This window comes from Nicotiana attenuata, chromosome 2 (genome assembly GCF_001879085.1).
Source record: "Nicotiana attenuata strain UT chromosome 2, NIATTr2, whole genome shotgun sequence".
Classification (NCBI taxonomy): Eukaryota; Viridiplantae; Streptophyta; class Magnoliopsida; order Solanales; family Solanaceae; genus Nicotiana; species Nicotiana attenuata.
In genome coordinates, this window is record NC_031990.1 from 10,186,666 (window position 1) to 10,206,713 (window position 20,048).

Sequence of the window (20,048 nt, forward strand, 5' to 3'; positions counted from 1 at the left end):
GTGGGGTCCACATTGAATTATGGAAAAAAAAAAAAAAAGATAAACCTAATTTTCAAGATCTTCATGCGCTTAGATGTAGGTGTAACAAACAAAATTTGCCATGTCAGCGGAAGGGGTTTAAGAGAATATACTTCTACCAAGTAGAGGTGTCTGACTGGTCATATGACAAGTTAAGGTGTTCAACTGACCGTTGTGGACAACTTGGAGGGGCGCTTTATGTATTTCGCCAAAATATTTACGAGGTACCAACAAAATATCCCTTACTATTCTTGAAGGAAGTCTTGAGTTCTAACACTGTTTCAGCATCGCTTACAGAATTCTGTTTACACCAAAAACGAAACAAAAGCAAACAGTTCATCTTGGTCTTCTGAATAGAGTTTCAATTATATACAAAACACCTAGCATTTTGCTCTCTCCGAACTGTCCACCATACAAACAACTAACTTTCTACTTGACTCAATTGATATATCCATTTAAATGAGACCCATTATGACAGAAAAAAAGCAACAATCAGGTAAAATTGGGATATAACTTTGAGAGAGACTGAAGGGACTGCTGCTTGCAATTGGTTGTTCCAGTTATTGTGAGACGAAAGTTCAATGAAAAAGAAAACCAATGCGCCTAATTTACAGTTTGTCTATTTATTAGTTCTGGTCTAAATATACAGGAAATTCTTACAGTCAGACCTACCAATAATACGAAGTGATATCATTCAAATAAAATATCTCTTTTCCTTGTTCTTTGTTAAGTACGAAATGGTCTATGAAACTGGATGAAAAGAGCCTAGTTTCTACCGCAGCTTCAATTAAAAATACAAAATCACACACTTCAAACTGAAACTCGATTCCAAGGAATTGAACTATTGCTCAACACAAGAAGTAAAACTATTGCTCGACACTAAAAGCAATCAGTACAAATTACGGACAAGAAAAATGGTTGCGAACTGAAATGCTAGAATACATAAAATCAGAAGAAATCAAATCTACTACATAATCGCCTAGGTATGAGAGAGCAAGGAATTATCAGATTTGACAAAAATAAGTTCTGGGCACTAGCTTTAAAATGATACATGAACTGAGAAATATGTCTTTTCTCAGCTTCCTTCGATCATGCAAAATACTTGAGGATTACTACAGCTCTGTTTCTTGCTTTATCTCTTCCTTGAACCAGAAGATCCTTTACTTCTTGCTTTATCTCCTTCATCGAGTGCTGACTTTTGCCTCCGTTGAATATCTTCAACATATCGGCGCCATAAGGATTCCCTATCTTTTCTAGGCATTTTTGAGTACCTGGGATCGGCTTTGAGAAGTTGTTTGGCTGTTGACCAAGAGTTTGCAACTGTTTTACCATCTTCTGTTTCTCGGGAACAAGCTTCAGCAGTTAAAACCTCGGCTAGTAAAGCTTTAAACTCCTGTGCGCTCCGCTGAAAATCAAAATACATAGTTTGAGAATAAGAAAAAGAAAACCATGTACTTGATCAATAAGGAAGAACGTAAACTGCGTGAGAAGGACAAACAGAGGTACACCTCATTTAAATGATGCAAACTGCTAGTAACTATGGAGGGCCCACGTGACATTTTTCTCTTTGGTAGATTTTAGGTACTTAAACACCAATATGGCATCCTCATTGCAGTCAAAATCAAACAAGATTTGGCAAAGAAAAGAAAAAAAGCAGAAAGAATGTCAGAACAGGGCTTTGTCAGCCAGCAAATAAAGTTTTTCGAAAAGATTGTTGCTTAGATATAGTTCTTCAAAAATATATAGATAATTTCTTATCCACTAGGTGTATCGATTATCACAAAATATATTACATTCATTTTCAATATGATTAAGTTAACACATAACTTATACTCCCTCTGTTGCAATTTATGTGGTGTATTTTGACTGGACACGGAATTTTAGAAAGAAGACTAAGCTTTTGAAACTTGTGGTCTTAAACAAGCTAGGAGATTTTTGTGGCTAAAAAAGCATATCATTAAGGGACCGTTTGGTAGGATGTACATGTATTAGCTTTGGTATTATTAATCCCTTGTTTGGTAGTGTTTTTCAACCTATGTATAAGTAATACAGGTATTAGTTATACACCCTATTTAGTATTATCCTATGTATAACTAATACATAGCAAACCATGGCATTAGTAATACCATCGTTTTTAATACATGGATAAGCATTTATACACCCCTAGGCAATGCATGTTATTTTTAATAAACCAAACCAAACAGTGGATAAGAACTAATCACAGCATAACTAGTCCAGTATTTCTAATACACCCTATTCGGTATTATTCTTATACACCCTGCCAAACGACCCCTATGGGTGAAAACAGATAACAAGGATTACATAACTTAAAAAAGAACAATCGAGGTTTCAAACGGTAAAGCTTATCTATCAGTAGTCATCTTACCTCATACAATATCTTCACATGTTCTCGAAAGAGCTTTTCCAAGTCAGACTGATCCAAATGAGGATTAGCTGCACGTCCTTGGGGATCCTTCTCTAATTTAGGTTTTGACTCTGTCCAAGATGCCTTAGGAGCAAGAGAAAGATATCTCAACAATTTGAAGATAAACTGAAAACTAGTACCATCCAGAAAATAAAAAGGAATAACCTTTTCAACAATTCTACCACATAATAAACACAATCCTTCCATACTTCATCAGTAAAGGTAAAGCCAAAAAGATAAGAATTTTTAAAGTTAAATAAAATATCATCTGATGAGCACCAAGTGGGAAATGCTATTTACTGCAAGTTAAAAGATCACAATTATAACCACGTGCTGCACAGAACCGGTAATTACACAAAATAAGCTCTTCCGAGAAGCTAAGCACCTCCTGTAAAGATGGATGGTACTCTTTCCACCAAACAAAGATCTTTCAAATTTTATTGTTTCTGAATAAAGATGAGGCGGATCTTCTGGAACTATCTAAAACTGTCTAATCAAGTAATGGGATATGATCCATGACATATGTTCTAAGATATGTCATTGTAATATTTTTGGGGTCTCTAAAAGTTAATACCTGAGGATCTTTAATTATTTCAACCAGCAAAGCTTGATAGGATTCAACAGCTTCCTTTCTACGAGCTTTTGACCGCACCCTCTCCACTTCTTGCTCTTCTCTTTCTTTACGTTTTCGCAAAGCTCGTTCTCTTTCCTTCAATTTCTCCTAAAAGCGTCAAGCAGAACACCATTAACGCCTTCAACTGAACAATCACATCAAAATGTGGAATCAAACAGAACCTGGCGTACTACATTCTAAATTTGCCAAAACTTTGGACAAAATACACACATACAGGTGAAATAAGTAAATGCATTAAAATCACAAAGTGCAGGTTTTTAGTTTTCTACCAGGATTAAATTAATAGGGAGAATCAGCAGGAAACCTTAGTTGGAGGCACAAAGACAGTGGCTCAGATCAGCAGACGGAAGAGGCAACCAGTGAATAAATACAAATAAACATAATTAAGCTACTAAAATGGGTGATTTATGCTGATTAATGTGTATTTTTTGTTTGAACTACTTTCCTTTATAATGATCACTTTACTGACGAGATTTGAAGTTAAGGGGATAAGTTGGTATTCTATAGCTCCATACACTTAATAAAAGTAATCGGTTAGAGATATTTGTACGCGAGGAGGTGAGAAGTGGGACTCTATAAATGGTTAACAATGATCGAGTAGGCCTTGTTAGAGTTTGTTAGATTCCACATTGGTTTAGAGTATGGGCTATTGTCTCCTTATATTGTCCTGCACAATCCCCACCTTTTGAGCTAATAGGGATTAAGTTCAAGGTCTATTTTCTTTACATGGTATTAGAGCCAAAAGTCCCTACTCTCGGTTTGACTTTGCCATATGTTAGGCTCCCCTGTTAGGTTATCCATGTTCTAGATGTCCGGTCCGGGCGTGCAGGGAAGTTAGAGTCGGTATGGGTTGTTGTCTCTTTATGTGGTTTTGGCAATCCTCTCATGACCTAGCTTTTGGAGTTAGATTCAAGATCCATTTTATCTAGATATGTTCATATTGGATGTGGGAAGTTTCTCGAGGAACTCAATGCATTTGGATTCAATGGTAAAAACATAAATCTCACCTTTATTTCAGCTACAAGAAAGCTTTTATTTTCTATCCTGAGATCATTGCAGAATGATTTGGCTATCGAATTCCTCTGAAGGGGCTGGCAGTTTTTTTTTATTTAGTAAAATGATATCATTGATGAGCATGCATCAGGAGGATGCCAAATAGCAAAAGAGTTACAAAAGAGGGTAAGCTCCGGTATATGAGTGACTAAGCTAAGTCCAGGGAGCTAACAAAATCCAGAAGGTTGAAGGGGCTGACAGCTTTATGCTGCAGCTTAATGATTTAGTGGCATATTGATTGGCTGATGATGTCAAGGGAAGAAGGGAGATAGTTCTATGCTTCCAAATTCACTTGAAAGTGAACGCAGAAAGTGCGAAAGATAAAGCAAAATTTGTGATGCGTGATGGAGGGCGGATTGATAAGAGCGGGTTAAGAGGACTGGCAAAGCTTCTAAGTTGGCAAGCTTTGGAAGAGGCAAATCCCAAATTGGAAAGGGACTGGAAAATAAAGCGCCATATAATAGAGAACATAAGTTTACATGGTATGTGCACTTCTACGCTCGACATGATGTAGTCAAGAGACAAATCCGTGAGGCCTACTGAGTCAAACCGAGCAATACGTATTATGGACTTGGACTGTAACAAATACGATAGTTTACTAGATTTTCCCACATTACTAAAGGTATTTTCTGTTTTTAAAAGAAAGAAACTTGCATACAAAATGTAAACGTCTTTGACTAGCTCTTTTTACCATAAAACACTAGAAAAAAGCGTCTATATTCTAACATGTGTGAAGCTGTAAGGTTTTTTTTTTCATATTTTCTCAAGACAAATAAAATAAACCACTCAATTCTATATAAACCAACAGAAAGAAGACATGTCTGCATATCCATATCCACCAGTATGGAGAGGGAAATATAGGTCCTCTTCCGAATTATGTGTTGGTGTGACTGGTGAGGAGGGTAAAGTTGTGATCCTGAAAACTCAATCAATCAATTATTCCTAAATCTCAAACTAGTTGGGTTCATCTATATCCTCTTATTTGACAATTTTTACAATGAGAGTCCTACCACAACCCTTCCTTTTCAACCGGACTTGAGACCAGCTATGCTTAGCAAAACTCAAAAAGGTGGAGTTATCACGATGAAATCTAAGTACACTAAACTTCATCAAAAAAGAAACTAAATAGAAAAAACCATTGAGGTCTAAGGTTCACTTGTCAAGCTTGTACCAAGAACATTCAAATTTATTCACAAATAAAAAAGGAAAAACCTACTGCAATGCATATGCACAGAAAATTCCTCATCAAAAAAGAAAAACATATGCACAGAAAATAAATCTCAGATTGACATCAGTCCATCTAGTCTAGTTTTCTAGACCACAGTGGCCATATCATGCAGAAAAGAAGGATTAGTATTTGCTTGAGTTAAACTTACTTCAATGGTAGACAAGCAAATGAAAGCCATGATTTTTCCTTTTTTGGGGTTTCCCTCCTTCCTCTCACATAAGACACCAACTCATCTAACACATCCCCTCCTCAAGTTATGCATTGCAAGAATTTCATGTCATAAAGTATATCATAAAAAGAAAGAACACCTGTTGTCCAGACAAATTTAAATCCTGCCACCCACACTCTCAAAGTCAAGGCCATAAATCTTCTGCAAAAAGATGCTACACTTCTCCCCATTCCCCATCCTAAATAGGCATCCGAAAAGATAAAGATGTCCCAGGAGGTTTAATGAGCACCCCACCTATGAGAATCTGACACCATGAAGCCTTACTATCTGCATTTGACTATAGGCAATTGAATGTCCCCGTTAAGTATAGGATTTTAGGCGTTAGCGCCACTAAAAGCTCAAAGTCCCATATTAAAATGAAAGTGAACAGTATTGTTTTCTATATCTTTGAGAAGGAAATAGCCGCAGGTTAGAGTCGAATTTTAGGTTTTATCTGTACATTTTAAGTGCCAAACAAAAATTTACGGTATACTAGTTGCATGATAAATAGGAAAAACATAAAAGCCCTATATTAGGGTTCGAGCCGTGGAAGCAGCCACTAATGTTTGGCATTAGGGTAGGCTGTCTACATCATACCCATTAGGGTATGTCCCTTCCTGCGAAAATGTGTGAATGCGAGATCTTTGTGCACTGGGCTACCCCATTTTTTTAAATATAAAAGCCCTATATTAGCAAGAAAAATAAGAGGTTCTACCCCCCTACCCCCCCCCCCCCCCTAAAAAAAAAAAAACCAACACACACACAGAGAAAGAGTTGACAAACCTAATATGAGATATCATAATGATACATTTGGAGTATCTAATCAATATTGATACAATAATATAACAAAAAAGGCAAGTAACAACAAATCCTAAAACAAAGAAAAGTAAGGCCCCAAAGATGGAAATAAGAGTATTCTCACCTCTTCATCATGTTTTGCTTTTGCAATTCGTGCAACTTCCTGTTCAGCAGCCTTGAGTTCCGATTGATACTCATTGAATAAAGCCTCTCTGTCCTCATGCTTAACAGACTTATAACGGGGATCATCTCTTAAGCTATCCTTTACCTAAAATCAGCAGAAAGTTGCAACTTAGGGAGGGAGAAAATATAGTTAATTGCATTTATCCAAGTAAAGGGGGAAAAGGAAAGCTTAAAGTAAACCACAAGGGCAAATGTTTATGTCTGGGAAACTTCAAGGACCATATCACCAAATGAATTTTGGAAAGTTTAGCACTTAGCACGACAACTTCCATTGGTTTCAAGGAGAGACATATGCGGCTGAATGAGAAAATAAAACAATGTCCAAAATACAAATCATCTTTCTATCTTGTTGATTCGCAGACATGATATTCATCATCTAATTCAAATGGGAGCAATGTCGACATTTGAATTTTATTTTCGTTCCATATAGCAAGATTTTTTAATTTCTAATATTCCATTACTCCCTTTCTTTCAGGTTGATGCTTGCTTGACCTCTGTTCACCTCTAAGATAAAAATATTGATCTAGGATGGTATATTGAATTGGAGCTTAAAATACGAAGTACATCCAAATAAGGGAAATTAAGTCGGGAAGTGCGAATTGTGACCCTTAAACTTGTGATTATTATATAAAACAAATGGTGAGACATTCTGGTTTAGGAAAGACAGATGTTATTTCGGCATTGCCCTACATAAAACCATGACATTTAATTTGAAATAACGAACTTCTTTTTCAAGAAAGTTCAGGAATTAGTGATAAATTTGATGACATCGTCGACTTTGAACCAATTGTAGTTCAACAAGACATGAGTTTTGTGAAATGACCAACTGTATTAGTAAAACATGAAGGGAGGTCTGTTAAGCAAATTAAATTGAAGATCAAGTGTAACAGAACTGAGAAATTAAAAAGCTGCAGGCCTCATTTATTAGTCTATTTAGACTTAAACAATAAATACTATAAGTTTAATCTTAAATAGGCATGCCAATCCAGACTAAGCATTCAATTTGCAAGCAAGTAAAAAGATCTAAAAGGCAACTAGTTACATTGATATTTTCTTGGCATCACATCTCAACATATACACCAACCTTTGACCACCGTGTATTTAAGGTAATATCTTCTCGTTCCCGAAGCATGGACTTGAACTGTGATATAGCAGCAGCACGTACAGCGTAAGCTTTTTCTTGAGCTGCCTTCCTAAGCTGAAGCACCCTACACATTAAGTAGATTCTTGCCTAAACAACCAGATCAGTAGGAAAAGAAATGGAAATCGAATCATCCTAGAAACAAAAGGTGAAGAACAAATTAAGGCCAGTCAACAAATAAGATCAAAAGATTAAGTACGGCGATCAGTCTTCAACCGGTTGAGCAGAGTCACAACACAGACTTGCACGAGCCAAAACAAAAACATGTTCACTTCACATTGAAATCTCTTTTGGTATAACACCACTCCAACTCGTTAGATCATCAAAAAAGAAAAAGTGGAACACTCGCGCCCCCCCCCCCCCCCCCCAAAACACACACAAGGGGTAAAGCTATGCATGGCCAAGGTGGTCAGTTGAACAGCCACTGCCCAAAAATTATACCATGTATATAGGTCAAATGTTATTTTTAACTAATATATTATGGGTGCTAGAGAGTTTTCCATGAGAATGTAAAAAACAGAACCTTAGAAAACGGAATAAGGAAAATGAAGGCTCTAAAAGAATATATGGAAAAATGAGAAAATTATACACAGAAGCTTACCAAGATTAGTAAAAGCCAAGAAGAGACATAGAGTAATTCTGCTGAAGCCTTTAACATAAAGAAGTCATATAGGTTATTTAGAGTGCTATTAAGCAACCTAATGGTAAAAGGTGATCCAGTGATCCACAAAGGTCAAAAAAATCCTTTGGTTCCTTACTCGCTGTCTCAAAAAATTTGGCCTGATTGGATTTGCAGGTAATCAGGAAAAATTTGCATATATCAAAATTGGAAAAAGAACCACTATTGGACTCCAGATATGTGAAAACAAGGATGGCCACTATGGAAAGAGGGATTGATTTTTTGAAATGTCAAAATTAGAAGTTGCAATGGTATCACAGAAAGATTACGATAATAAAGTAGTAGTATTTGTTTACACTATCAAGTCGTCCATTTAACAAGATCGATCAAGTACCCAATGATTGAAAAAAGGGGGAAGTAAGTTGCATTCTCCCTGTAAATGCTTCACAGCACATTCTTCTTGCTGGATATTTCAATGCATTATCTTTAACAATCAAAAAGAAAAAAAAAAGGGGGGGGGGGGGGGGGGGGGTTGTTAACTTTTTCTAAACTAGGGAAAGGGTAATACTATAAATGGTGCATCAAATTCGAAAAAGAATCACTTCTTAAGGCTAATATCAGAAAACATATTAGGAAATAAGTGACACCAGAACTAGTAAATCTAAACCAAGATTGGAACAGTTGACTAATACCTCTCATTCAGAAGCACTTCTCTATCCTTTCGATCTAAGGACTCAAAGCGTGGATCATGACCCCATTTCTTTTTGAATGATTGATAATCAGTGTCCTCGTTGATATCCTGAAAATAAGCAAAGTAACCAGCAAGTAATGTAAGCCGCTAAAGCGATAGATAATGTTCCAACAAAAAGTTCAGCTTTAATTGGAAACAATTTACTCCCTTCACCCTCAAGTGAATATTTACTTTTCCAAAGAAAGCTATATCATTTACTACATTAAACCAAACTGTTTATGATGCTTTCATGATTTAATATCTCCATCCCAGATTCCCTTTTAACCTTAAATTAATAAAGTTTTAATCATGCCAAGTAGAAATTGGGCACTTGACGACCTTAAACAAATAAAGTTTTAATCATGCCAAGTAGAAATTAGACAGACATTCAACTGTGACGGAAGAACTAGTGGAAAAATATTGTGAGATTACATCTGAAAAGAACTAAAGAGCGCTTAGTAACAAGATAAACCTCCTTTGCTTCTTCCAGTAAATGCTTGAAGCCCTCCACTGCAGCTTTCTGTGCTGCCCGTTTCTCCTTCCTTTCTTCGTCCGCACGTGTCTTGACATAATGCTCAAACAGAGCTTTTCTAGCACTGTAACTTGGAATAGCCTGGACAAGGAGACCCGCTATTTAGGAAAGCAATGAAGAAAGCACAACAAACAAGAGATGGAAAAAACATTTAGTAAAATGATATGTGCATGAATGATTATATGGCAGCTTTGAACCTGGAAGAGGATATACATACATCATGAACAAACCATATAGTTACTCTCAGAGCAAGAGACAAGATCTCAGAAAGTTATTAGCTTGCAGATAATCTATGAAAACAACATAATTTTGGTTAGTGTCCCGCATTAATCCAGGATATGGGTTGTAGTCTCCTCATATGGTATTAGGCAACCCTCACCTCATGAGCTAACCTTTGAGGTTGAGTTAGGCTTAAGGTCCATTTTCTTAACATAGTATCACCATATCAGAGCCAAACCGTCCCTATCCCAGATTCCCAGGTTTATCCAATTTTGGGCCTCGATGTTTTGTTATCCACGCTACAAATGTCCAGCTCTGGACGTTTGGGGAGTGTTAGTGTCCCATGTCGGTTGAAGTTATGGGTCGTAATCTCCTTATCTAAGAACCAAAAAGTTCATCCGCCCAGGGGAAAGTGCACGGCATGACATAGTTTGATCCCAAAAAGACCTTTTGGAAAAATGACTATGGCAAACTGACAACTGATTGCATCTTCCATGTTATAAGGGTAAAGATGTACTTTTCTAATAAGACAAACAATACATGTCCGAGAGCTTCTTTAAAGAAGCAGAAGGTAATTTCATTATTTAGACCAGAAAAAAGTCTATGTTATGTACATCTTTCACTTTCTTCCTTCTTTTTTCCTTTATTTTTTGTTATGTACAGCTTTCACTTTGCACTAAGAAGATGCATTCATTATCAGTTTGAAAATTCAAAAGCCTCGATGTCTTTATCAATTTGAAAGAGAGACACATACAAGGCTACAACCACAAATTTTGACAATAATGCATTGGTATAGTATTTGCAACAACTGAGATGCACTTTCTTCACATGAGTACACTGTACTCGGGAAGAATGCAATGTTAAAATATTCCAAGATCCTCCTCCTCCAATCCTTTTAAAGCAATAAGCCACAGCTACCTTTTTTTTAGGGTAGTGAATAGGCCTCATCTACCATAAAGAATGGGAATGTGCCAATTTTTCATGTAACTTGTAGCTTTCTTGGAGATAGGTTGTCCTTCACACCAAATCTGCCTACTTTGAATGACTAACAGCTTTTGTTAGAATAGTAAGGACCTTTTAGTTAAATGGATAATATAACCAAATTCTGAACCACCTAATACCTAAGCTAAGCTATTCATTTCCGTTACAGCTACCACATACAACCCAAGAAAGCACTGCATTCCTTGAGGATGGAAGCACAAATATTGCTAAAAGGACATTCAGTTGGCTGATGCAGCAAACTAGAGACGTTAATTCACAAAAATAAGCTCATGCAATGTAGGAAATGTACGATTTATAGATATAAACCTGTCTTTTAGGAGGTGAAGAAAAGGCCACTAAGTCCCACATAAAGTCTTTAGTTTCAACGAACCTTAAAGCGTGGATCAAACACTATCTTCGGTAATTCCTTCTCCCACTTTGAGAATGGTGCTACTCCACGTTCCTTCAGCATCTCCTGTAAATTTCACACGCATGGGATACATTTAGAACCAAAAAAACAAGACCCACAAGACAAAGATTCGATTGCAAAGCAAGAGACAAAATGATGATATGTCCAAAAACCATCTTCAGGGTACTTACAGCAAAGAAGCTAACTGAATAACAATAACGGAACCATTGGCGGGTGGCAACGGACCTCGAACTTTTCCGAAGTTATCAATTTAAAAGTATAAAGTATAAACCAGGTACTTTTAGCACTCACATTCACTTCGGGCCCAAGACTTTAAGGTCATGGCTTGATATCAAACATAGGAAGCAACAGCGGATGATAGTTCAACCGTTCTGATTAAGTTTGAGAATAACTTAAGAAAACCTAGATGGTTGCAATGAATGACTACCTCTTTTAAATTCACCAAGTGTATGTTTGGATGGAATGAATTGCAAAGAAAGAAAGGAGAAGATACAAAAGATACTAATTGTTTTGTGTCCAAGTATCTGTTAGATTGTATTATAGTTATGTAAATAAGCCTAGTTCCACATGGAATAGGAATAGAATACGTATTGTGTATTGTTATAAATAGGGGTCCTTGTATTATATGTAAAGCACATCAATAATATAATTCTCCCGTGTATTATTTCTCACATGGTATCAAAGCGTGAGTGAGGCACATCTGGGAAAGTCAGACAGTCGCCGTGCGTCAATTTCCGACGACTTTCTAAGCTAGATTTACGTCAAATCAATTTCTACTGGCGTTGTGTGAAAACCAACACCACCACAAGGTCCCCCACCCCCCGGCGACCAAACCCCCACAAGAATCTCTGTCAGCAGAGGCCTCACACACTCCAAGCGCCGATCGAAGACAACTTTTTGCAGCGAGATCTGGTCCCCACTTGCCGGCACGTAGGACCTTTTCCGGAAATAAAATATTTCTAGTTCTTACACTCGTTGGATTTCCTAGGCCGGGTTTTGGCTAGTCAGTCTATCCCTACAGTTGATGAATTAGTCTCTCAATTATGTCGCCTTGCTGCAGCGCCTAGTCATATAGTGATCTCATCACAAACAGCAGAGGCCTCACGCACTCTCACGCGCCGATCGAAGATAATTTTGCGACAAGATCTGGTCCCCACTTGCCAGCGCGTGGGACCTTTTTCGGACATAAGATGTTTCTAGTTCTTACACTCGTTGGACTTCCTAATGACCTTGATTCAGCACACGACCAGATTTTGGCTAGTCTATCTGTCCCTACAATTGATGAATTATTCTCTCAATTACATCGCTTGTTGTAGCGCCCAGTCATACCGTGATCTCATCACAAACAGCTAACTACTATGTTCTCGCATCACAAACAGTGGAAAATCGGGCATCTCGACCCATGTGTTCTTATTGTAATAAGCTTGGAGCCTTGGACACGCCCATAAGATGTGTTACTCTTTGCATGGTCGACCAATTAAAAATGCTCATGTTGCTCAAACTGATACCGCAAGTAACCAGGGATTTTCTTTATCTGAAGGGAAATATAATAAGTTCCTTCAGTATCGAGCAAATAAACTCCTCCACAATTAGCCTCTATTGCTTAGACTGATACTTTTGTTGCTAATAATTCCTTTGCTTGTGTTTCTCAGTCTACTACTCTTGGACCGTGGGTCATGGACTCAGGCGCCTCTGATCATATTTCTGGTCATAGGTCACTTTTGTCAAATATTGTTTATTCATAGTCTCTTCCCAATGATACTTTAGCCAACGGAGTCCAAACAAAAGCAAAAGGAGTTGGACAAGCTAATCCCTTATCCTTTGTCACTCTAGATTTTGTTCTTAATGTCCCTGGCTGTCATTTTAATCTTGCATTTGTCAGTCGGTTGACTCGTGCCCTCCATTATGGTATATATTTTATTGATGACTCTTTTGTTATGCAGGATTGCAGTACAAGACAGAAGATTGGCACGGGGCATGAATCACAAGGCCTTTACTACCTTGACTGATTCAATCCTTCCACAACATATCCAGTTACAGATCCTCCAGACCTAATTCACAGACGTTTATGACATCCGAGTTTATCCAAGCTTCAGAAGATGGTGCCTAGTTGTCTACATTAGATTGTGAGTCATGTCAACTTAGGAAAGATACCCAAGCCACCTTTTTGCGTAATGTTGAGAGTCGTGCAGAGTTTGTCTTTTTAAGTTCAATCTTATATATGGGGTCCTAGTAGAGTCATTCCAAGTGGGTGTTCCTTGGTTATTCCCCGGAAACGATAAGTTAGCTCCTCGTGCTCTCAAGTGGGTGTTCCTTGGTTATTCTCGAGTTCAAAAAGGACATCATTGCTACTCACCTGATCTTCGTAGGTACCTTGTGTCCGCTGATGTCACATTTTTTGAGTCTCGACTTTACTTACCTTTTCTGACCACCTTGATATATCTTAGGTCTTACCTGTACCCACTCTCGAGGAGTTTACTATAGCTCCTTCTACATCTTCAGACTTCAGCCACAGAAGTCTTACCCATAACAACCATTGAGGAATCTAGTGTTGCTCCTCCTAGATCCCCAGCCACAAGAACACCACTTTTGACTTATTGTCGCGTCCGCGTCCAACATCAGGCCCAACCAGTGTTTAAAAAAGCGCCCACTTCCTCGCTTTAAGCGAGAAGCGAAGCGAAACGAGAAGGTGCACGCCTCAGCAGGGTGAAGCGACTCAGGTGTAGAAAAGCGATCGCTTCCCACTAAAAAGCGAGAAGCGGGAAAGCAATGCGATGCGAGAGAAGCAATCGCTTCTGTGTTTTAAAACAAACCCAGCCCTATTTTATTAAAAACAAGATGTCTAGTCTTTCATTAAACGAACAAATGCGACTAGGGTTTTAAAGCAGAGAGACTGGTCGACTTCTTCTTCTTCATCGACTTCTGGAAGCATCGACAAGCATCGACTAGGGTTCTTCTTCTTCTTCAACAATTCAACTTCAACTTCAAGTCTTCAAGTTCAACAGCAACAGCTATGTTCTGATTTTCCTCCTCCTCCTTCTTCTTTTTCTTTCACCGTTTAAACGTCCAAAAAGCAGCCAAATGCTGGTGAATTTTTTTTTTACAATCGGTTCTAAAGCAGAGACGCTGCCCAGGTCTTTTTTTACCTCTGCCCAATTTTTAACAGATAATTATTGCCCTTCCTCTAATTATTATATCATTTATTCTTAGGTCTTATTGTCTTTCTTATGTGTTATGTAGTTGTTCTTTCAATGGCACCAAAAGAAGATAGGAAAGACCCGGCTTGGGCTTACTCTCAAAGAGTTAGCGAGACCAACAAGATGGCAATTAGATGTCTTTTTTGTGACAAGATTTCAAATGAGGGAATCTATCGTCAAAAAGCGCATCTAATCGGTGGTGATCCAAATGTCGCATCTTGTCCTAAAGTTCCGTCGCATGTGAAAGAAGAATTGAAAGCATTCCTTCAAAAAAAAAAGGAGAGTTAAAGACTCAAATGATTCATGAACAAGAACTGTATAATCTTGATGATGAAACAGAAGAAGGTGACGATGCTTCGTCGCTTCCACCAAAATCACAAAAGCGAGGAAGGATGCAACCAATGTCTTCTAGTTGTGGATCTACTGGCAAGACCAAAGGTCCTATGGTTTGTTACTTCCCGCAAAAATCTGGAGATAAGGGAGAAAAAAGTGGTAATCCTCAAATTGATGCCAAAGCGATTTTGAGGGATCGTGCAATTACAATGTTTGCGCGGTGGATGTATGATGCAGGTCTTCCTTTTAATTGTGTTAATTATATTGACACTTTTTCTGCTTTCATTGAGGTCGTAGGCCAATATGGTCCAGGAATGAAGCCTCCAACTTATCATGAAGTTAGAGGTCCATATCTAAAAATAGAGTTGGCAGAGGTGAACAAAATTGTAAAGGAGCACAAAGTAGAATGGAACAAGTTTGGTACCAAACTTGTTCCATTATGATGGATAAGTAAACGGCGAGAAATGGAAAAATGATCATCAATATCTTGGTGAATTCTGCTAAGGGAAGCCTGTTTCTTGAGTCCGTTGATGCAAGCGACTCTTCGACTAATTCAACCAAAATGTACTCCTTGTTCAAGAGTACAATAGACTCTATAGGAGCAGAAAATGTTGTTCAAGTTGTCACGGACAACGCCAGTGAAATGTTAAAGCTGGTGATTTAATGTCTGTTGGGTACCCGCATATTTATTGGACTCCGTGTGCAGCACATTCCATTAATTTGATCTTCGGTGACATTTTCAAGGAAAGACCCTTCAGTTCAGTCTTTATTCAAGCAATTAGAGTGCATTCCTACATTGTTCAAAGGCCTTTGTTATTGAATATGATGAAGAGATTCACTAAACAAAGAAGCTTGGTGAAACCTGCAAAGACAGACTTTGCATAGGATGTATGAGCAAAAAAGCAATTTGAAGAAGTTGTTTGTTTCAGATGAGTACACTAACAGTGCCTATGGAAAGGAAGCTCGAGGGAGAGAATCTGCAGATATTATACTTTCTCCTTCATTCTGGAACAATGTGGTTCATGCATTGAAGATGGGTGGTCCTTTAGTTAAAGTGCTTCGTTTGTGGATGGGGAGCAAAGGCCACCAATGGGCTACCTGTATGAAGCCAGGGATAGGGCAAAGGAGGCTATTCAAGCCTCTTTTGGTGATTAAAGAAAATACAAAAGAGTCTTTGAGATCATAGATAAAAGGTGGGATAGTAAGCTTCATAGCCCTTTGTATGCAGCTGGACTTGGTTTGAACCCGGAACTGTTTTATGACAATGAACAGAGGATTCTATGAGATGAACCTTTGTGGAATGGATACTATGAATGTATTGAGAAGTTGATACCTGAAGAATCCGTGCAAGATAAAATAACAGAGCAATTTAGTATTTATAGAAATGCTGAGCAACTTTTGGAAAAAACATGGCGATTAGACAAAGAAAGACGAAGTCACCAGGTGAGCGAGTGCTTATATGTTGTTTTATAGTTAATAAGTTATTTCTTTATCAATATTATGTTTTGAAAATTTGTTCTACTTCTACAGTTGAATGGTGGAAGCAATATGGCCATTCCACTCCAGATTTACAAAAGTTTGCCATCAAGGTTCTAAGTCTAACATGTAGCTCATCCGGATGTGAAAGGAATTGAAGTGTGTTTGAACATGTAAGAACTAAGAAGAAAGATTTAGTATATTGAGATAATTAAATTATATCTCAATTGTCCTAATCTTACTAATTACTTATTATTTGCAGATTCATACCAAAAAGAGGAACAAACTAACCTTGAAGCGTCTCAATGATCTAGTATTCATTAAGTACAATAGAACATTGAGGCGTCGTTACAACGCTCGCAATGTAATTGATCCAATTAGTTTGGACAACATCGATGATGCTAATGAATGGCTAACTGGAGTCGCGGATGATCATGCAGATGAAGAAGTATTTGAGGAAACTTCTGATTTCACTTGGGGTGATGTTGCGGAGGCGCGTGGAATTGGGGAGAAGATTTATGGTTTGAGAGGGAGTACCTCAACTTCAAGTTCACAGAGGAAGGGGAAAGAGGCAGCTACTTTATCCCTAGTTGATGAAGAAGAAGAAGTTGAAGAAGATGACGAGCAATATAATAATGATAGTGGAATACAAGAATTTGACAATCTTGTAGAAGAACAGGATGCTCATTTTGTGCTTTAATTGATGCTACTATTTAGTTTTTACATTGAAGTATTGAACATTTGCTTACAATTACATGTGTTGTCTATGCATTATTTATTTTGATTTTTTTTTAAAAATTCCTCTTCACTTCAAAAAAGCGAGCGCTTCACTTCTCGCTTTAAGCGAAATGGGGGTTGTCGCTTTCTCGCTTCACGCTCTGCACAATACTGGGCCCAACTAATTCACGTCATGCACCTGATCGTGCTCCTACTACGGACTTGTCTCCTTATAGTCCATTGATTACATTTCAGAAAGGTATACGGTCCACATTTAATCCTAATCCACATTATTGGTAAGTTATCATCGTTTGTCATCACCCTACTATGCTTTTGTATCTTCTTTGTCCTCTGTTTCTATCCAGAAGTATACAAGTGTCCATTGTTGGTTGTAGCTGGGTTTATGCATTCAAAGTTGGTCCGAATGGCGATACTAATCGGCTTAAGACCCGGCTTGTTGTCAAAGGGTACACTCAGATATTTGGGCTTGATTACAGTGATACTTTCTCTCCCGTGGCTAAAATAGCATCAGTCCACCTCTTTCTAGCCATGGTTGTTATTCGCAGTGATTAAAAAAGCGAGCGCTTCCTCGCTTTAAGCGAGAAGCGAAGCGGAGCGCACAGTTCATCGCGTTTGCCATTAAAAGCGACTCTGGTACGAAAAAGCGACCGCTTCTCTGTAAAAAGCGAGAAGCGGTGAAGCGAGAAGAAGCGAGAGAAACGTCCGCTTCTTTGTTTAAAATACACAAAGCTCTATTTTATTAAAAACTTGGTATTCTAAATAGTCTGGACTTCTTCGACTTCTTTGAGACTTCAACAGCAGCGAGAAACTAGGGTTCTTCAAACAACAACGATTTCTTCCTCTCTTCTTCATTAACTTCAAACAACAGCAACGATTTCTCTTCTTCAAACTAGGGTTCTTCTTCTTCTTTTTCAAGAGTACAACAGCAACTTTCAACAGGTATGTTCTGCACTTTTGATTTTCATTCTTCTTCTTCTTTTTCTTTTTCTTTTTCTTTTTCTTTCTAAACGTCCAAAAAGCGCCGAAATGCTGGCGAATTTTTTCCAGAAAAATTCTGCCCAATTTTTCCAATTTCTGCCCAAAATTCTGCCCAATTTCTGCCTAACTTTGTCCCTAGTTGATGAAGAAGAAGTTGAATAAGATGACGAGCAATAATAATGATAGTGGAATACAAGAATTTGACAATCTTGTAGAAGAATAGGATGCTCATTTTGTGCTTTAATTGATGTTACTCTTTAATTTTTTAATTGAAGTATTGAACATTTGCTTACAATTACATGTGTTGTCCATGCACTATTTATTTTTAAAATTTTCTTTTTAAATTTCGCTTCACTTAAAGAAAGCGAGCGCTTCGCTTCTCGCTTCTCGAGAAATGGGGGTTGTCGCTTTTCCTCGCTTCACGCTCTTCACAACACTGGTTATTCGTCATTGGCCTCTTTATCAGTTGGACACTAAGAATGTTTTTCTTCATGGTGATCTTGAGGATGATGTTAATATAGAGCAACCACCAGGTTTTGTTGCTCTGGGGGAGTCTGGTAGCTGGGTATGTCGATTGCGTCGGTCGCTCTATACTCGTTTTGATGCTGGGGAGATGAGATCCATAGATCTGGATAAAGTCTTGCTCATAGATGACGTCTAATAAAATCTCATCAAGCCTGGTTTGGTAAGTTCAGCACAGTTATTCAGGAGTTTGGCATAATTCAAAGTGAAGCTGATCACTCTGTGTTTTATAGGCATTCTGCTTCAAATCTCTGTATTTATTTGGTAGTTTATGTTGACGATATTGTTATTACTGCAATGATCAGGAAGCTATTACGAAGTTGATCAGCACTTTAAGACTAAGAGGGTGTTTGGATTGGCTTATTTGGCGTGCTTATTGACTTTTAAGCACTTCTTTAGTTTTTATGGTGTTTGGCAATGATAAAAAGTGCTTAAAAACACTTACTTTTAGGCATGAAAAGTACAAAAATAAGTCCAAAGCTAAAAGTTGGATATTATCAACTTATGGCTTTCGGCTTTTAGCTTATAAGCTACTTTTTAAAAGCCAATCCAAACACCCTCTAAGAATCTAGGCAGATTAAAATACTTTCTAGGTATTAAGGTCGCTTAGTCTAGGTCAGGTATCGTGATCTCACAACGAAAGTATACCTTAGACATTCTTGAGGAGTCAGGAACAACGGGTTGTAGACCCGTTGACACTCCTATGGATCCGAATTCTAAACTTCAGCCAGGACAAGGGGAGCCGCTTAGCGATCCTGCGAGATATAGGTGATTGGTTGGTAAGTTAAATTACCTCACAATGACTAGACCTGACATTTCCTTTCCTGTCAAAGTCGTAAATAAGTTTATGAATTCTCCCTGAGATAGTCATTGGGATGCAGTTGTCCAAATTCTCTGGTATATAAAGTCATCCCTAGGCAAAGAATTATTGTTCGAGGGTCGAGGCCATGAGCAGATCGTTGGATACTTATGCTGATTGGGTAGGATCACCTTCTGATAGACGTTTTATGTCTAGATATTGTGTTTTAGTAGGAGGTAATTTGGTATCTTGGAAGAGCAAGAAACAAAATGTGGTCACACGGTCTAGTGTAGAGGCAAAATAACGAGCAACGGCTATGGCAACATGTGAGCTAGTTTGGATCAAACAGTTACTCAAGGAGTTGAAATTTGGTGAAATCAACCAGATGGAACTTCTGTGCGATAAACAAGCCGCCCTTCATTCATTTGCATCAAATCTGATGTTCCATGAGAGAACTAAACACATTGAGATTGATTGTCACTTCGTCAGAGAAAAGATACTCTCAGGAGATATTGCTACAAAGTTTGTGAAGTTGAATAATCAGCTTGGATATTTTCACCAAGTACCTCACTTGTCCTCGTATTAGTTACATATGTAACAAGCTTGATACATGTGATCTGTATGCACCGGCTTGAGGGGGAGTGTTAGATTGTATTATAGTTATGTAAATAAGCATAGTCCCGCATGGAATAGGAAGAAAGTATGTATTGTGTATTGCTATAAATAGTGGTGCTTGTATTATAGTTAAAGTATATCAATAACATAATTTTCTCGTGTATTATTTCTCACAATAACTAACAATCCCA

The 20,048-nt window shown here is 37.9% G+C and overlaps 1 protein-coding gene across 1 annotated transcript in view; it reads right to left on the minus strand.

Moving 5' to 3' along the window:
* The window catches only part of LOC109244201 (pre-mRNA-processing protein 40C), a 32,041-nt gene continuing 12,820 nt past the window's right edge, over positions 828 to 20,048 (minus strand). Inside the window, exons 10-17 of the mRNA XM_019411258.1 lie at positions 11,161 to 11,244; positions 9,510 to 9,650; positions 9,000 to 9,106; positions 7,632 to 7,755; positions 6,489 to 6,632; positions 3,018 to 3,164; positions 2,405 to 2,527; positions 828 to 1,423 (exon numbers count right to left, since the gene is read on the minus strand). Coding sequence (XP_019266803.1) covers positions 1,151 to 1,423; positions 2,405 to 2,527; positions 3,018 to 3,164; positions 6,489 to 6,632; positions 7,632 to 7,755; positions 9,000 to 9,106; positions 9,510 to 9,650; positions 11,161 to 11,244 — 1,143 coding nt within the window. The 3' untranslated portion in view covers positions 828 to 1,150. The remainder of the gene's footprint in view (positions 1,424 to 2,404; positions 2,528 to 3,017; positions 3,165 to 6,488; positions 6,633 to 7,631; positions 7,756 to 8,999; positions 9,107 to 9,509; positions 9,651 to 11,160; positions 11,245 to 20,048) is intronic.